The following is a 20,092-nucleotide window of genomic DNA, read 5'->3' on the forward strand; positions in this document are numbered from 1 at the left end:
CTCACTCTGTACTTGGCAGAAGGTCGCACGCGCTCATCCTAATGTAAATCCCACCTGAAGTTGCCGAGATTTTAATACATGGAACTGGATTTTGGAGCTGAGTGGCAAGATCTTTGTAATTAGCACTTCCCTCCCAATTACAATATTTTGTACCCAATTGATGGTATACTGAACTACTCCCACTTGCATCGTCACGTGAGTGAAGGTGGGCTGCATAATATCATAAGATTAAAAAAAGAGTTAAACAGCACATTCCTCGTAAAGTTAGACAAAATATGCAAAATATGAACATTCTTGTGTTTCAAAATCTTAAAAATAAATGTAAAAAAGCATCAGAATTAACATTATGGAAACAATATTTTCCTAACCGTAACATTGCTCACAGGAATTGCCGTTAAAATTGTCGTATATTATTTTTCTTAAGATCCGATGCCTATAGTTGTCATTCTCAGAGATAGAATATTGGACTGAGGGTTTATTTCCACACATACCGGGTGAGCCAGCCGTGCCTGACGTTTTGTGCTGTTAGGCGTCCCACCGAACAACACTGGTGTCGTTATGGTCTATTCTCATTTGCCGTATACCAAGCAACAATCGCTTTTAATCACTCACTGCACCATTACCGTTGCAGATTTGATTTGATTTGATTTGATTTGATTTGATTTGATTTGATTTGATTTGATTTGATTTGATTTGATTTGATTTGATTTGATTTGATTTGATTTGATTTGATTTGATTTGATTTGATTTGATTTGATTTGATTTGATTTGATTTGATTTGATTTGATTTGATTTGATTTGATTTGATTTGATTTGATTTGATTTGATTTGATTTGATTTGATTTGATTTGATTTGATTTGATTTGATTTGATTTGATTTGATTTGATTTGATTTGATTTGATTTGATTTGATTTGATTTGATTTGATTTGATTTGATTTGATTTGATTTGATTTGATTTGATTTGATTTGATTTGATTTGATTTGATTTGATTTGATTATTTATCATCAACAGAGTTATTAATTCTCCAATTACAGATGATATAATACATTCAAATAATAACAATATTAACAACACTTACTACTACTACTACTACTACTACTACTACTACTACTACTAATTATAACTAAGCAATATATAATACATACATATTTACAAAACACATAAGGAAGAAAAGAAACCATGAAAACGGAAGTGTTTAACATATGAAATGATCGAAGGAAGGAAGAATAACTTTCAGTTACGAAATGCACAGAACAAGTTCCAAGGAACAACACGCTGCCTATGTAGCGTCCATAAAATGTCCGAATTTCACTTGCTGACGAGTGAAATATATCCACCATCCCGTTAATTTCGTTCAGGGATCTTAGGGCCTGCATAAACCAAGAGTTCCTGTGTGATTCTGTTCTGCACCTGGGTATGTGAAAGGTGGCAGCCTGTCGGGTGTTGCGGGAAGGAACATGAAGTGGGAACAACTGGAATAAATTGGGACAGTCAAGGAAATTACCGATACATTTGTGTATGAGACGTGCGTTGACATACCTGCGCCTAGTTCTAAGAGACTCAATACACATGTTTGTACAAAACAAATAATAATCTATCGATGACAGCTTGATACCCAAACACTTTTTACTGATCCATTTTGAGAATCTGATCTGTACTAGCTCTAAGGCATTAACTGAGTATTGCTGTGAAGGGATCCACACTTCAGAGCAGTACTCTAGGCTAGATCGTATAAGTGAGAAATACAGGGTTCACAAAGGGGCAGCAGATTTAAAACTCTTGCAATTTCTTTTTAGGACGCCTAACGTTTTAAATGCCTTGTTAACGATATTTAACACATGATCATTGAAAGATAGACCATTTTGATTACTAAAAATAACACCAAGGTCGTTAATTTTATTAACACGCTTTACTTCTTGATCCTTGATATGATAATTGAATACACTGACTTGCGATTTTCTCGTGAAGGATATTGCACTGTACTTTGAAATACTTAGGGTTAAATGCCACTTTTTGCACCAATCACTAATATTATTTATAACAGACTGTAACAATTCACAGTCACTCATCTTTTCAATTACCCTGTAAAGTTTAAGGTCATCATCACAGAGCAGGTAGTTGCTCGAATGGATTTGTGATGGCAGATCATTAACAAATAGAAGAAAACACAAAGGTCCCAGTAGCGAACCTTTTGGAACGCCAGACATAGGCTGATATGAACGAGAAATGATACCCTCGTATTTTACTGAATATCTCCTGTCGTAAAGATAGCATTTAAACCATTCAAGCAAGCTTCCATGAATGCCATGTGTTTACAACTTAGTCAGAAGAGCATTACGCTGCACAGAGTCAAAAGCCTTGGAAAAGTCCGTGTACACGGCATCAACCTGCTTGCAATGGTCCAGAGCGCTAGATATGAAGTGGGAGTACACAGAAAGATTGGTGGTAGTTGAGCGTTTCAGGACAAAACCATGCTGGTTAATATTAATTAAACCACTGACTGCACTGTACAAGGCTTTGTACACGACTCTTTCCGCTACTTTGGAAATGAGTGAAAGAAGAACTACTGGTCTGTAATTGACAAATAAAGATCTGTCACCCTTCTTAAAGACTGGAATAACATATCCTTTCTTCCATTCGGACGGGAAATTGCCTGTGCGAAGAGACCAGTTGATTATCATGGCTAGTGGGGTTGCCAGCTCCTCAGCACACTCACGTAACACAATTCCTGGAATGTGATCTGGACCACATGACTTCTTCGTATCCATCGACTTCGAGATATTTCAGACTTCCGATGCTGAAGTTACCACTGATGATAAGTCAATTTCCCCGAACTGTTCGGTGTGAGAATTACAGGGAACACTGGGTAGATGGAATTTTTTTGAAAGTGTCAGCAAAATTATCCAGAATTTCGTTCATTGAGATAATTTCCTTGTCTTCATTAACCATCACAGAGGGTAACCGCCTAGAGTTTGATTTGCAATTAATAAATTTCCATAATATTTGTGGATGTCTGATAATATCTTCCTCAACAGACCCGACATAATCCCTGTACTTTCTCCGCTGCATTTGTTTGTATTCCTTTCTTAACGTCGCGAATTCGACGTAATCTGAGGGAAGTGAAGACCTTGCAGCTCGTTTCCTTGCTCTTTCCTTTGCCCGCATTTTGTCTGTAAGTTCGGAATCATACCAAGAGGGAAGATGCCTAGTCTTCATTATACGGGAAGTTACGGCGTCCATAAGAGCGATCTGCAGTAAGTCATAGATCAAGTCAACTGCGGCACCAAGGGATGGACAGGATTTGAACAAGTTCCACGGACAGCTGGATAAGATATTTCGTAGATGAGGAAAGTCTGCTTTTTTCACCACGAATAAAGATTTTGTAGTCTGTGGTAACGGAGGAACACGGGAAATATGAAGTCTGAGCTCAAGCGCAGAATGATCTAATTGTACTACCGGTAACTGTTCTGTTGCTTCACGCAGGGTATTATTAGTGACCTTTCCAGACACGAAAGCAAAGTCCAGGAAGTTATTTCCTCGTGCTGGAAAACCGCAAACTTGGCTAAGGTTAAATTCATTGGCGATCTCTAAAAGAAAGCAGGCTTCCTCGTTGATATGGGTGAGGATAGCATTAATAGATACCGAATTATCTGAGGCCCGGGCTAATTGGCTTGTATTAAATTCGCCGCACACGATAATAGTGTCATTTTTTTGCTACGCGATTGATTCGAGCCAGGGTTTCTCAGAAGTCTTTTAGCCGTACCTTCACCTCACCTCGTCCGGGGGCAGGTAATAGCAGACTACGTACAGCGCTCGGCCAGGGGAAGGGGTGGCTTTCACAACAACACATTCCCAGTTTCCCGCTAGATCGGGTCGTTGCACTGCACCGTAAGCAGAGTTGACTGCTATTAAAATCCCACCTCCCTTGTTCTTACTAGTAATGATATTTTGCCTATCTTGGCGGAAAAAAACATAATTGTGCAGTATTTCACTATTGTCGATTGAAGAGTCGAGCCACGACTCCGTTAAACACACGCAGTCGTAATGCATGTCACTCAGAGCGACGTTAAAGTCTACGAGTGATTTCTGAAGACGACAGACATTCTGATAGTAGATGCTAAGGCTGGTATTTACCTCCGGTCCTGGGTTCAGCTGGACATCGCCGGCAACTGCTAGTAGTAGAATACTCTGCGTCAAGATGGTGGTAGATGTGTCACTGGCCGAAGGCTTGTGCTTTACACGCTGACTGGACGCCATTCGCTGCTGCTTGCCGTTAATACACAACACGTGGGCGCTTATTGTCAGCTTATTATTGGAGAGTATATCTTCCCAACAAGGTATACCACACTTAACATCGAGGTATACGCTAATCGGTTCAATTTCATTCACACGTAACCGCGATAAAAATGCTTGGACCACAACAAAAAACACGATTATCAGGAACACGCTTACAACACGCCTGTAACCGTCCGCCATCTTTCTTCTGTTGTCATACGGTTATGTAAAAAGTACGTGCAAATTATGAGCTTTCAGTAGGGTATGAAATGAACGCTAAAAAGCGATGGCATGCTGATAGAAAACGTGTGTGCATTTGTGAAGCGGAAGTAGTAGTACATCTAGTAGGCTTCCTGGAAACCTAATCGCTGAAGTAGCCGTGGTGTCATAGGTTATGTGCGGTGCTGTTTGAGAGGTGGGTTCGAATCCCACTTGAGCCTGCAAATTTTATTCGCATCTTGTACTTGGAGAATCATACACAGAGCCGATGTATGCAAATACCCTCACGTCGTGGATTATTTATTTATTTATTTATTTATTTATTTATTTATTTATTCTGGCACTGTTCTGTGCTATTTGCTTTACGTCGCACCGACACAGACATGTCTTATGGCGACGATGGGATAGGAAAGGCCTAGGAATTGGAAGGAAGCGGCCGTGGCCTTAATTAAGGTACAGCCCCGGCATTTGCCTGGTGTGAAAATGGGAAACCACGGAAAACCATCTTCAGGGCTGCCGACAGTGGGGCTCGAACCCACTATCTCCCGATTACTGGATACTGACCGCACTTAAGCTACTGCAGCTATCGAGCTCGGTGGCACTGTTCTAGGCAATTAGAGCTGCTTATATGGATGTTTTATAAACAGGGCTGGACAAGGATAGAAGGTTTCCGTAATAAGGTTTCGAAGGCTTTCAGTATTTTTCGGCTGCTGAGCGTACACTACATCCTTCAAATAGCCCCATAGGAAGAAGACCAGTGGCGTCAACTCGGGCGATCTAGCAGGCCAGGTGACAAGTCCTCCCCTTCCTATTCATCGACCGGGATGTGTAATATTCAGGTAGTTGCGAACATCTGCTGACATGTGAGGGGGAGCTCCGTCGTGTTGATACCACATGGTTACACGCTCACCCATGGGCACATCATCTAGCAGCAATGGTAGTTGATCTTGAAGAAACTGTAGGTACCGGGCTCCTATTAAATAATCCTCAAAGAAATATGGTCCAATTAGGTCATCACCAAGTATACCACACAAGACATTTACTGCCCATCGTGCCTGAGATGCTGCCTGCCTTACCCAGTGGGGATTTTCAACACTCCAGTAGTGCATATTGTGACGATTCACAGAACAATTATTATGAAATCGGGCCTCGTCCAAAAATAAAAAGTGAGATACAAACGCTAGATCATTTGCCACTTGCGTCAGTATCCACGCACAGAAATCACATGAGTTTCGAAATCTCGTCCGTGGAGTTCTTGATGTACTTACGGGTGACACGGACGAAAAAACTGGAATGCAATATCCTTACAACAGACGACTGGCTGATGTTGGCCTATTGTGCTACTGCCAAGGTACTCGTGTGAGGATTCTCCAGCAAAGTGTCCAAAACCATCTCAGTAGTTTCACCGGACGTAACTGGTGCCTCCATCACAGAGCCTGTTCGGGATCGTGACGAAGTTATACGCAAACGTCGCTTCATCCTCCTAAACGTATTTGCGTTTGGTTGTTGTCTGTGTGGAAATCTTTCCTGGTACAAGTGCTGTGCTTCCTGTACGTTCTGTCTTGCTTCACCGTAGATGAGGAGTATGTCAACATACACATCTGCTGAATACATAGCGAAGAAATGACCATGACTGCTAGGCTACTAAAAATTGGCCGAATGTGGCACGAATGACCTCTTATTTGAACCTCAAATTTTAAAATGTGAATAAAAATATATTTATCGCTCGTGGGATTTGAATCCACCTACCAACGCAACACACATGAACACGTCTGTAGTTAGTCCACAACACCACGGTGACTGTTGCCTCCAGTTTATTAGAAAGCTTACTTGGTATAAGACTACGTCCCGCTTCACAAACTCACACGCGTTTTCTATCAGTATGCCATCGCTTTTAGCGATAATTCCATAACTAATCGAAAGCTTATAATTGGCACGTACATTTCACATAACCGTATGACAGTTTGATGTATTGTGTAAATACCTGTCGCGTAAATGTTTTTGCAAAAGTCGTGCAGTGATTACGCAGTAAGTGCTTTAAAGGCGACTGTAGCTTGGTATACGGCAAAGGAAAATCGACATCACCCCACTGACATTCCGTGGGATGCCTAAGAGCATAAAACGTCAGGCGCACACCCGGTATAATATAGAGTTTTCATGAAATGGAAATAATGTGGATTATTCACGATATTATCGAGATATGCATTAAAATGTTACTTTCTTATTCCAAAATACAAAATATATACGAATACATTAATGATTTTAGTTCCAGCAGTTGAATAAATCCTCGCTGTCAAATTTATAATGCCGTGAGTGATATTCGGTCCGCCTCTGTGGTGTAGTGATTAGCGTGATTAGCTGCCACCCCCGGAGGCCCGGGTGGATCCCGGCTCTGCCAGGAAATTTGAAAAATGGTACGAGGTCTGGAACGGGCTGCACTCAGCTTCGGGAGGTCAATTGAGTATACAGGGTTCGATTCTCACTTCAGCCATCCTCGAAGTGGTTTTCCGTGATTACCCACTTCTCCTCCAGGCAAATGCCGGGTTGGTACCTAACTTAAGGCCACGGCCGCTTCCTTCCCTCTTCCTTGTCTATCCCTTCCAATCTTCCCATCCCCCACAAGTCCCCTGTTCAGCATAGGAGGTGAGGCCGCCTGGGCGAGGTACTGGCCTTCCTCCCCAGTTGTATCCCCCAACCTAAAGCCTGAAGCTCCAGGACACTGCCCTTGAGGCGGTATAGGTGAGATCCCTCGCTGAGTTCGAGGGAAAAACCAACCCTGGAGGGTAAACGGATTAAGGAGAAGAAGAATGATATTCGAATAAATATTTATAAAAATTATAATTTAAACAAAATGCACCAGCTGTGGGTTAACTTACTTGGAAAGAGATCTATTATGTTAAAATGATGAGTATTGTGAGGCTGAGCTACGAAACGAACAAGAATTACTCAACATGCAGGCATAAACATAGCGCATATCCAACTAAAGTGTGCAGAGATTGCAGTCTTCTGTCTGTTTTAGCTCGTGTAGAGTTGCATAGAGTTAAGCGCTAATTTTGAAAACTGAATAAATAAATTCAGTTTCATACAATTACAGGAAAATTATCAAAGTTTTGTAAGCGCACTTCGTCTCCTGGTATGAAGAGGAAACTGAGTTGACTTTTACAATACTTTTCTTTATTTGGGGAAGTAGGTCAAATTGAATAAGTATATATCTGGAAAAGTCTTACTGTATTCTGTACAGCATTTACAATTTAAAATTTTCAAGAAATGATGGTTCTGTCAAACGTTGACTGTCAGAAAAAAATATATCGTATTGAACATTTAATATAAAGAAGACTGTTGAACAGAGGAAGCTGATACTGTGCAGAAATGAGTACCTCCAGCCACTTTATTTTTCTACGTTATTATTTCAAAATGTTTTAAAAAAAACTCATTTTTGCTGTACAATTTGACATGTGGAGTTTAAAAGATCTGAATACGGTACAATAAATTTCAAGGTTTGCTATTCTTAATCCACGTGATCTAGGACAGAGTATGTGATATGTTTCTGAGCTCTCGACACAGCCAGTAATACAAGTGGCATGAAATCATGACCCCTAACAAAAAGGATTTTACGAATGTCCCCTTAAAAATGTATTGAACATAGGAAAGTTTCACTCAATGCAGTGACCGAGTGGATTATTGAGTTATCAGCTTGTTCTATTATAGTTATGTAATAATATTTTAATTCAGAAAATACATTTTACATGGAGTTAAACAGTTGTTGAATTAATGTAATGAATATCTTTAACAAAGAGATAGATACTGTGGGTTAATTATCAAACTATCGCTATGAATGAATTGGCAATAACAGTAGCATTTCTTCAAGAAATAAGTTTCAATTCAGATGGAGATACTTAGATGTTTACATGTCAAGTGTCTTACGAAGTTTCTTTCCAAAATCCCTCCAGTTTCGCATATAATAAGTGAATTATTCGAAATATTTGCATCAGACTTTGCACGTAGCATGTAAGTTTGTCTTAAAATACAGTGGCGGAAAAATTATCCAAACACCGTGAAATAAGGAATGTATAATATGGAAATTTTGGCAATATATTTCTCGAGGTAACGTATTTATTTAATTAAAGATTCAAGACTACAAGTTATAATCCGCGCGAGAAAAGCCATTGCAAATGTGCCATGCTGGTCCATTAATAACCTTTGTAATCGTCTGACTGTTGAATGTAGGCATGCAAACGTGCATGCATTGTGTCGTACAGGTGCCGTGCGTCAGCTTGTGGGATGGAGTTCCATGCCTGTTGCACTTGGTCGGTCAATACAGGGACGGTTGATGCAGGAGTTGTCGTCCAATGATATCCCATACGTGCCCGACTGGGGACAGATCAGGGATCGAGCAGGCCAAGGCAACATGTCGACACTCTGTAGAGCACGTTGGGTTACAATAGCGGCCTGGGGGCGAGTATTATCCCGTTGGAAAAGGGAATGCTGTTCATGAATGGCAGTACAACAGGTCCAATCACCAGACCGACGCACACATCTGCAGTCAGGCTGCGTGGGATAACCACCAGAGTGCTCCTGCTGTCATAGGAAATTGCTCCCCAGACCAGAACTCCCGGTGTAGGTCCAGTGTGTCGACGTCGCAGACAGGTGGAATGCAGGCGCTCACCTGGCTTCCTTCTAACCAACACACGGCCATCACTGGCACCAAGGTAAAACCGGCTTTCATCGGAAAACACAACGGACCTCCACTCCATCCTCCAATGACCTCTCGCTTCAACCCACTGAAGTCTCAGACGGCGGTTGTTTGGGGTAAGTGGAATGCACACCACAGGGTGTCTAGCTCGGATCTGTCCTTCAAGTAAGCGATTACGAACAGTTCGTTGCGTCACTGTGGTGTCAACTGCCGCTCGAATTGCTGCTGCGGACCTAGTCCCCTACGCCACAGCCATATGCCGAATACGGCCCTCCTCCCTCTCGGTGGTGCCACAGGAACGTCCGGATCCCGGTCTTCTTGCGTGCATACCTTCTCCTGATCACAGCTGCCAGCACGCATGCACAGTGGAGACATTTCTGCCAAGACGTTCGGCAATATTGCGGAAGGAAAATCCACCTTCACGTTGCCATTTTATACGGCCTCGTTCAACCGCAGTGAGCTGTTGACACTGGCCTCTTCGTCGTCGTAAAGACATTCTTGACCCACTCACATCACTCCGTCCAGTCTCACAGGTAACTAACGCTCTAGCACAGTACAGCCCGTATTTAATGCAAACCTGATCTGCAAAGTAATGGAGCCCCTACTAGCACCACGCTAATGCGATTTGAGGAGAATTTGAATCAATGTCATGTTTCAGATGTATAAATACGCCTACCAACGTTCGTTAATCTAGCACAACCCCTTCTTGGTGTTTGGATATTCTTTTCCACCAGTGTAGTTCTATTATTCTGAGAGTAAATGATCTCCATTCTCGTCCATTGTATTTATTTCTCCTTACATATACCATGCTTACCTTGTCACTTTTGACTTTGGTTTTTTCCCCATTGTTTGAAATTTAACCTAATCCACCGTAATTGGAAGATGTTTCTCTAGGTAGTATGCATTTACATAAGTAAGTAATACCTCAGAAATTACCCTGTAACTAAATTCACAAGTATAGATTATAACTGCCTCATTTTCAGGAAGCTGCAATGGAAACCAAACTGATGACTTCTTACTTCCAAATGGCACGCTTGCTAATACAGTTGATGACTTCGGTTTGAGCTGGTTAGTGACAAGTAATTCATCGGACGAAAACTGCCAACCGCCAACAGTAGAGGAGGGATGCCTTCCACTCCCACCTGATGAAGACCCTTGTATGTTGCTTATGGATGCTGGAGTTTTCGAAAAGGTTCGATTTACGATAAATCTACAAGAGAAAATGTGCATCTTGGATGGTACTCCTGAAAATATGTATTTTGTGATATAAAAATATGTCGTTAATCGCAGAGATTTACTTAAATTCCATTTCACCTGTATACAAACAGCGATTATGTTGGTTAGATATTAATTTTCATCCATGATAACACAGTACACTAGTGGCAATTTTAATGCAAGGGAGATGTGAGTTGAACGGTAGTTTTATATCTATGACGTAATGTCAATCGTCACTCTCTTGTAGCTTATGCATAATGTAGCTAAATCGAGTTATTTGACACAATAAAACAGCTCAATTTATATTTAATGAATTCTGTCAAATAGTTAACTTAATAAAGATCTCAAAGATGATAAAGGCTTCTTAGTTCAGAGCTTCGAAATTTTTACTTTTTGTTACAGAACAATGTTATTGGCAATCAAAAATGTACGTCTATGTTAACAATATAAGGAATTAAAGTGAAAGCAGTTGGTAAAATCAGCTACAGATTCCAAGTAGTTGTAGGAATCAGATAAAGTAAATTCGTGTCCCTTGCCTGAGGTAGTGCAGGTCTTTTCAGGCACATCCCCAATGGAGATGAGCTGCATGCACTACTTTAAATACACACCAGCCCTCCTACCATTCTTACATTTCTAGTATTACCGGAAATCGAACTCGGGCCTCCAACGACGGCAGCTAAGCGTTACGATACAGAAGCAAACGGGAATTGGATACTGCCAGGCCTATACTGAAATTTTCTCACCAGTAGGGTTCATTGTTTCCTTTGTTACTCATGTGAGTAATTTTGGTAATATGGATGCTATATTGCAGCTTATGTTGAAATGAAGTAATCAAAAATGGTGGAGAAAAAATACAATATTGATAAATATACATTTTCTTTCAATCTGCTTTATGTCGCACCGACACAGATAGGTCGTATAGCGACGATGGGATAGGAAAGAACTAGGAGTAGGAAGGAAGCAGCCGTGACCCTAATTAAGGCCTGGTGTGAACATGGGAAACAACGGAAAACCATCTTCAAGGTTGCTGACCTTGGGGTTCGAACTCAGTATCTCCCGTATGCAAGCTCACGACTGAGCGCCCCTAACCGCACGGCCAACTCTCTCGGTGGTAAATATACAGAACGAAAAGTAAATACGGGACAACATTTCAATAGAAGACGTATACGTATGATGGAATAATTTTTTAATATTAATTCGGATTCGGAAGTGCTCAACGTATGAATTATCGAACATTCTAGTATGATCTCATTACATTCTAATAGTAAGAGAAGTCAGACCAAGGTGTGACGCAACTAACACAGCAAATCACCATCACCATGGTCTGCATTTACTAGCTCTGCGTTCGAGAGACAAGTGGGTTCTAATCCCGCCGTCGACTGTCCTGAGAATGGTTTTCTGTGGTTTCTCGTTTTCACTTGTAGGTAAATGCCGGGATAGTTCTTATTCATAGGCCACAGCTGATTCCTTCCACCTGCTTACCCAGGTTCAATCATCATCATTCACTTCACCTTCCTTAGCTCCTCTTCTGAGGTTGGCGTCAGGAAGGGCATCCGGCCGTAAAAGCATGTATATAATTTCATCTCACCTCATCTCCGACTCCGTATCAGGACACTGGACTGAGGTGTAGACAATCATACCATGTCACCCAGGTAAAAGATTCCCGGTTAATTATTGTTAACCTTGTTTTTCTTGGTTACGTTCTGCTCCTTGCTATGTGCACGTCAATTCGAAGTCCGAATTATTGCAAATTCTGTGTATCGTCAGTTCGACTTTGTTGTATTGGAGCGGGAACTGTCTACCGTAATATCAAAGGTATTTGGAATAAAAATATGAAGGCCAAGTAAGCAGTGAAAATATTGTAGGCTATAAAGCTGCGCATATTGTCTGCTTCTTAGTAGGCAACAGAAGTAGGGGTAGAATTTGCAGGTGATTGAAATATTCGGTATTTCATGTTCTCTAGGTTACGGGAGTAGGAGAGGAAGAGGCTGTGGTTAGTCTCATCACAGAGACACTTGGAAGTAAAACACTGGAGGCGAATTTGTGTGTGTATTTTATCTAGATGATAATGTTATTGTTTCACGTAACACTAACTACTTTGACGGTTTTTGGAAACGCTAAGGTGCCGAAATTTTGTCCTGCAGGAGTTCTTTTACTTGCCAGTAAATATACCGACACAAGGCTGACGTATTTAAGCAACTTCAAATACCATCTGACTGAGCCAGGATCGAACCTGCCACGTTGGGGTCAGAAGGCCAGCGCCTTAACAGTCTGAGCCACTCAGCCCGGCTGTGTTTCATCTGATCAGACCTATTCACACTCACAACTCATGTCATTTATTAACGTGTTTAATTCCAAGGAAGTAATAGTAACATTATATACACTTCTATTGTTACTGTGTCAGACGTAGTTTATTTTGCATATACCTTACTCATGATTGCAGTGTCGGAACATACTGGATCCTTCAACGTATGTCGCCGCATGCCAGTTTGACTTGTGCCACAGTTTGGATCGAAGGACTGCTGCCTGCCGGGATATTGAAGCCTATGTTAGAGACTGTGAACGTGCAGGCATATGTCTAGATTGGCGATCAGAAGATATGTGTCCTTTTACATGTCCTGAAGGTAAGTATGTCGATTAAATAATCTCATGTCTTACTTTGACATCATGCAGGCAAAATTTACAGCTGGATTTATAAGAATACATTTACTGCAGATACTTTTCTCAGAGGTAAAATTATTGCTAACTGGTGTTGGTTATTTGATGGCCTACATGCACCGTGTGAAATCGTGATGTAAAAACATTATTTGAGCACCGTATAATTGCTATTGTTGGAATTGTTGGAAATCCAACAGTTTTTGTGCTGAGTTCTCAACACACAACGCAAAAACATACATGATAAAGAATCATTTGGCTATGAATATTGGGAGAGTTATCTAACCGATAGAGGACGAATAACGAAGAAGTAATCGAGCCATCCGACCTTGTGTCATAGATACAGACCAACTTCGTTCAGCTGTAACCATCATTCACACAATAGTACTTGTTTGTTACATACTTGTAAGATAAAGAGTTTGGTATGAAGCAGTGATCTTTTCATTCTCGCAGCCATTTCATCAGCAAAGCGTTGTTTGGTTTGAGTAATTTAAGAGAGTTAGAACAGGCTTCAGCAATCCAGGGAGCAAGAGTAAAGAGGAAAAAGCAGTAAAAGAACAAATTAACATGGTTCAACAGCAAGAATTTGTAGGTAAGAAACCAGTTCAGGAATCAGGGTTGTTCAATGATTTCAGAACGAAGGAAGGAGTTCTTATTAAATGACCTGTGGAATTTACTGTATTGGAAAACTAGAGAAGTAATTGTAGTTGATAACTGGAGAATTATTAAGTGAATGCCTCCATTACAGAATGTTAACAAATAGTTTATATTGCATCAAGAGTAGTGTAATAAAATAACTGTCTTCTCAATATTTTACTCATGCTTCAAAAGCAATACAGTAATACTTCAAGTAAGTTAACATAAGTATATCCATATTATTGTCCTGAAAGTTTCGAACTAACAGATATTGTCCTTCGAATTTCGAAGTTGTTCAAAGTTACCTATGGTTAAAATTTCATTTTAAGAAGCCGTCAGTACAACATACTTATATAAACTAACAAATATTTTTCGGTATTTATAGACTATATAACTAATACTTGTACTGTACTACTAATATTCTACTTAATATGTTGTAAGAGTGCATTACGTTGATAAGACAGATCCTGAATCATGCAGAAGAAATATAGAAGTAATTTCTGTTATATCTTCAGGGTTAGAATATCGAGCTTGCCAGTCTGGGTGTACGAAGACTTGTGAAAATCTGAAGGAAGATTTGAGTAGTTGTGACTCAACCACAATTGATGGATGCTTCTGTCCTGACGGAAAGGTAAATTACACTACCAATAAGTACTTTTAACTTCTTGTCATTTTAACTATACTGTAGTCCATTTTTCTGGATTAGGTAAATGAACAGTTTTAGAAATCAAACAACAAAATATTTAAGAAATTTGGAACAATGTAAATATCATCACTCTGAAATAAGAGAATACACTTACTTACTTTCTTACTCACTCACTCACTTACTCACTCACTCAATCACACACACATGCACTCACTCACTTACTTTCAATACACTATTTTAATATAACTGGAACTTCTGTGGAAGTGTTTGAATTAATAAATTTTAAAAATTTCTAGTAGAATATAACTAAAGAGCAAGTGTTTAATCATTAAGATCATATGAAGATAATGAAATGATATAACAGTATGACTGTGCCCTCGTGAGGAAGCTGGAAGAACGGATCAAGGGACCAAGTGCTGCCTACTTTAGATTCATATTCACTTTGTGCATCTATGGGTGCCATGTTCCTTATTTCCATGACTGCATTATGGTATGTGCTGCATACATATAGTAGATATTCATTGATATATTTTACTTCAATGGTGAAACGTTAATAAGATATGACTTCATGAAAGTAGAAGTGAGAGAAGGGTTTTTCATGTTGTTAGCGTGCAGCTGTATGGTTTTGCATAGAGTTGGACAAGGAAATTCAGACATTCTTATAGTTACGTAGATGGAATTATTGGACCGCACAAAGTTGCCTTCAAGATTTTTATTTTTGTCATGTAAGATTAAATTTGTATTACTTTATTAGCTAACTCAGACGGTATAATGTTCAAAGAACTTTTACACTGGAAGAACTAGGATAGTCGAAATGGTCGGTTAGGATAAACGGAAGAAAGTTAGGCTTATATACATTATATGCTACCGTGTATGTATGTATTTGATGTCTTATGCCTCATTCACCGAACTCCTCATACTCACTTCCCTCTTTGAATTGTCATTTTCATCCACCTCTCATCCAATCACTATTTCAGAACACAGTCAGAAACTGAAACGCACTTATCGATTCAACCTCACTACACCATAAGGCACACAAACTCATTTATTATTTCTTCAGCACGGCATTGGTGTACACGGTACGTGGATCAGCCTGCTTCCAGCTACGTATATATCCAAATATTTACCATTAAGGATCATAATATCAGCTAAGTTAAGATTTTGCGAATACTGTAGTCATGTTGTCATAATGGTCTGCAGTATCCTCCTCCTCCTCATTATTATTATTATTGCTGTATTGTTAAGCAGTTTTGATATGTTTTATTTCTATTTATTTAAATGTTGTACTGGTCAGATTGAAGAGATGTCCTAATCACTTTAAAATTGCCAGGCAAAACAAAGAATTCATGCTATGTATGCATGTATGTAATTAAATTAAATGACTTAACCACTTAATTATTTCATTAACATCTCTCTTTGTTTACTAACTGCATATGTTTTTCCGTAATAATCAATATATTTGTTTCTTACTCAGGTATTTCGAGGCAACGAATGTGTGAATATAAATAAGTGTGAACCTTGTGATGCTGATAACCACTACGATGGAGACACATGGAATGAAGATCGCTGCACAAATTGCACATGCATAGGTATTTTACATATTTTCTTCGCCGTACTTAACTTTCCATATCTTATTTCGAAGCATCCCGTACTCAAATTCGTTTTCCTTTACTGAGGTCACAATTTTCCTGGGGATTTTAGGTTATGGAAAATTGGATATAATGTGTTACTTCAATTCTACTTCTGAGAGGGAACATCATTCATATTATTATTTTCAATCGTGCATGTTTTTAAGTTACGTTAAATAACACAAACTATATTAGAATCTCAACAAAATTATGGCTTATGAGTATAAATATATTTTAAAAATGAAGAGAATTCTACTCATACTCTAGGTGTGTAACTGAGTTACTTATGGCTCATATATCCTTGACCGTGTGTCAGTGGAAATTTCCTGGAGTTTCAATTGCTCATTGCTATTTCTTGATTGAAACACAAACGTTCTTTTATGGATTTGAGTGTAAAATATATGCACTTCCTAAAAATTACGCATACATTAAAAGTATTAAAATTGGATGTGTCTACTCAGAAAACCAGCGTGCATCTTGGACGTACCCTATGAGTGGGACTAATACGTCGAAGTAGCTGTATGATATGTATTTCGATGCCCACATCCGTATGGATTCGGTGGGGTAACTAGGGTCAATTCTTGTCTTGGTCGAAGGTTTAAGGCCGAATGTTTTTCTGTCACCACGCGCTGCTCCTGTGCATAAACCCTACCGAAGTCACTGGAATTCAAACCCGGGACACTCAGGTTGAGAACTTAGTTAGTAAAAGTGGGAGGGTTATACCAATACTAATCCAATTTGACCTTGACACTGACCCAGGTCAATGCCGCTTACCTAGGTCAATGTGACATTACGTGTGGGTGTGTCTGATGCTTTTTTGCTATTGGCTTTACGTCGCACCGACACAGATAGGTCTTATGGCGACAACGGCATAGGAAAAGCCTAGGAGTTGGAAGGAAGCGGCCGTGGCCTTAATTAAGGTACAGCCCCAGCAGTTATCTGGTGTGAAAATGAGAAACCACGGAAAACCATCTTCAGGGCTGACGACAGTGGGATTCGAACCCACTATCTCCCGGATGCAAGCTCAGAGCCAAGCGCCCCAGACCGCACGGCCAACTCGCCCGGTGGTGTGTCTGATGACGTCCCGTTTTTGTTCTAGTTCGGGAGCGTTGACGTCACGTTGTTTGTCAACAGAGCCATGTGCTGATATTGTTACTGCAGACCTTACCCCAGGTTATGGCTATTTTGAATTCTGTTTGGTAACAGAACCATGTGCTTATTTAACACATGATCCTTTGCAGCATCTTTATAAACTTTCTTGCTTTTAAGTTGTAATAAAATATTCGCCTTCTGGGCTCAGGGATTCGAACTTCATATCGTCTACATCAGGGGTTTCCAATTTGTAAGGGCTCAAGGGCCACATGTTCGTGGGATGCAATTTATGGGCCATTTTTCGTAAAATTCTGCAAATAGTATGCACAGTTGAGTTGAAATTAAGGTTTAGAAATTTGAATTTCTTAAAACACTATTTTAGAACTGCGTAAGAGAGTAAAATTAAAAATAAACTATTATACCCAGGACAATTAAATTTTGAAGAAGAACACCCAACAATGTCAGTTCATTTGAATTAAAATTTGACTAATGACAATAAGGAAAATAGTACCTAAAGGAAGACTAAAATTAATAATGTAGTCGAAACAAATCTTTAAAAAGGACAATTTAGTGGGAGTAGCATGAACGAATGTATACCTCCAGCTCTGTTGTTGCTGTCTGCAGCAAGGAGGAATCTGAAAGTCGATTTCTGTATTGATTTTTAATGAATTTCATAGAAGAGAAAACACTTTCACGATTGTACGTGTTCCCAAACAATAAGGGAATTTTTAGTCCAAATTGCGTTAACTTTTGGTATTTTTCATTGCATAGCAGTATAAAAATGTGTGATCCCTTTTCTTGTCTGGTCTGTAGCGTATCGGCCTGCAGATCCCACAGCTCGATTTGTAGTTGTGGTTCTTGTTCCTCGATCGTAGCACCGAGAGATCTCACGTAAAGTTGTATACTGCTTTTTCAGAATATCAATTTCCTTTAATCTTGTGTGGAATTCTTCAATGATCTCTTGAAGGTGTGAACTGAAATCTGAAATTCACTGACATTGGCATTTTAGAGGGCTCATTTCCCCCCAGAGTCAAAAATAATCTATTCAGATCAAGTGAATACTTAAAAACAGGAAATAATATTAAAGAACGGATTAGTTCTGAATTAGGTATAAAAAGGGTATAAAAAGGGTAAAAATGGTTTAAAAAAATTTTTGAACGAGCTATGAAATATTTTTTGTAAATTTTCTTCACAGATCTTAAAATATATATCCTTTCAAAAGTTCTCGCGGGCCGAAAAATACGTCTTCGAGGGTCACATGCGGCCCACGGGCCGCCATTTGGGAACCCCTGGTCCCCATATTTAATCAAGCTAGTAATTACTACTTCGCATTGACTTGAGATTTGAACCTCATGCAGTGTGTTTATAAAAGAAATCACGGCTTCGTATCCACTTGAGCTAAGGAGGCGAATAAAGGGTACGTGATGGGTGGGAAGACTTAAAAGTTCTTTAGCCTACATATTAGAAATAATAAACAACGACTAGGAAAACAGGATAAGTGGTGGTAGATGAGTGGAATAAAAACAACAGAAATAGTGTACCTGTTTACTTAAAAAATCAAAACATTGTAAACTATTACAGTAAGAAGCATGATTGGTAATCTGATATTTTACGTAGCTTTGCACTATATTTAAAAAAGAAACAAATAAAACTATATATACAATAGTGTACAAAGCATATTGGGTAGATAGTCTACTGCTCTTGCAATTAACAGTGTCCCCCCGGGAAATTAGAAATGTTATCATTAAGCATACATCGTTTGTCATCATCAGCACAGAGTGTGATTTTTTCTTGACACACAGTGTACACGTGTTGTAAGCGAGAACATATGGAGTTCTGTTGACATAAGGGAACAGTATTGTAATGAAGACAGTCTGTATAGTCACTAATAGTGAGGGGAACCGAACTTCAAATTCTTTTTGCTTTGTTAAAGTAATCGCACTCGGTTTCGAACACATACATTTTCGCTCAAAGACCAATGAATTCAGTAATAATCTCACCTTTGATTTCATCTTTCAGGTAATCAATTTATTTTTCATTTCAGCACGGTATGTCGTATGGGTTATCAGACTTATAATCACCTGTATCAAACCAATGAGGAGCTATAATCATAGTGAAAAGAGGCTAATTAAATTTTGCTGAGTCGAGAGCATTCATACCAACATGCATGGGTTTGTCACTCTTAAAATTAAGTCTTCCCGTTCCATCAGATATAACCCCCTTCTTGAAACTGGCTTGAGCAATAAAGCGCGATGTTCCATACTTATCGTCCCACTGTGAAACGAGTTTTACGTCACGAAACTTACGCACATTAATGAACGTGCGTCCGAAAACAGTGTTATTAATTAATTTGTAGAAATTTGATTAGAACTTTGATGTGCTTTGCTTACGTTTCTCTGTGTTTCAGCTCAGTATAGGGTCTCATCCAGTTGGTTTGTTTAAACTGCATTATTTTGCGAATGCGTGTACATTTCAGTCCATATTGAAGAAAATGCTTCAACGTTCGGTAGTGTAGCACATACCGCTCTTTATTGTACAGTTTTGGAGAAGACCCTTTAGGCAAGCCTTTGTGTTCATCGTGAACGTCCTCTGGATAGAGAAGGTCTACTTCCAAAATAAAACCAAATTCGGTATGATCGTTGACATGCATGGCATCAAATGTGTCTTGGTTCTTTACCCATGAGAAGTCCCTTATGGGAAGAGGTTGCATCATGGTCCACCCATCCAAGTTGTTCAAATCTAGATACAAAAGATAAGAATCAGGTTAACTAGCATCGTAGGTGCTCATTGTTGTTAGCTTGAGCATACATATGGGAGCGGAAAACTACGCCTCCGTGAATGCTTCGTTCAACAAAATAAACCATGTCTATGTTGGTGAGAAGCTTTAATTGCAAGTTTGTTTTCTTAAGCAGAGCATCCCAAGACTGATTTGGTCCCGTAACGTAATGAAGAGAATCTAGATTGTATCTCCTTTAATAGCATCACACGGGTTATGTTTGTTTCTGTGTGCATGGGTTGGATTTAATATTT

At 39.5% G+C, this 20,092-nt stretch overlaps 1 protein-coding gene across 1 annotated transcript in view; it reads left to right on the forward strand.

The window, feature by feature from the left end:
• Positions 1 to 20,092, forward strand: part of Hml (Hemolectin) — a 586,263-nt gene that overhangs the window by 350,514 nt on the left and 215,657 nt on the right. The window contains exons 62-65 of the mRNA XM_068226073.1: positions 10,174 to 10,382; positions 12,849 to 13,029; positions 14,212 to 14,327; positions 15,817 to 15,931. Of these exons, the coding sequence (XP_068082174.1) occupies positions 10,174 to 10,382; positions 12,849 to 13,029; positions 14,212 to 14,327; positions 15,817 to 15,931 (621 nt within the window). The remainder of the gene's footprint in view (positions 1 to 10,173; positions 10,383 to 12,848; positions 13,030 to 14,211; positions 14,328 to 15,816; positions 15,932 to 20,092) is intronic.

Source organism: Anabrus simplex, chromosome 2 (assembly GCF_040414725.1).
Source record: "Anabrus simplex isolate iqAnaSimp1 chromosome 2, ASM4041472v1, whole genome shotgun sequence".
Lineage (NCBI taxonomy): Eukaryota > Metazoa > Arthropoda > Insecta > Orthoptera > Tettigoniidae > Anabrus > Anabrus simplex.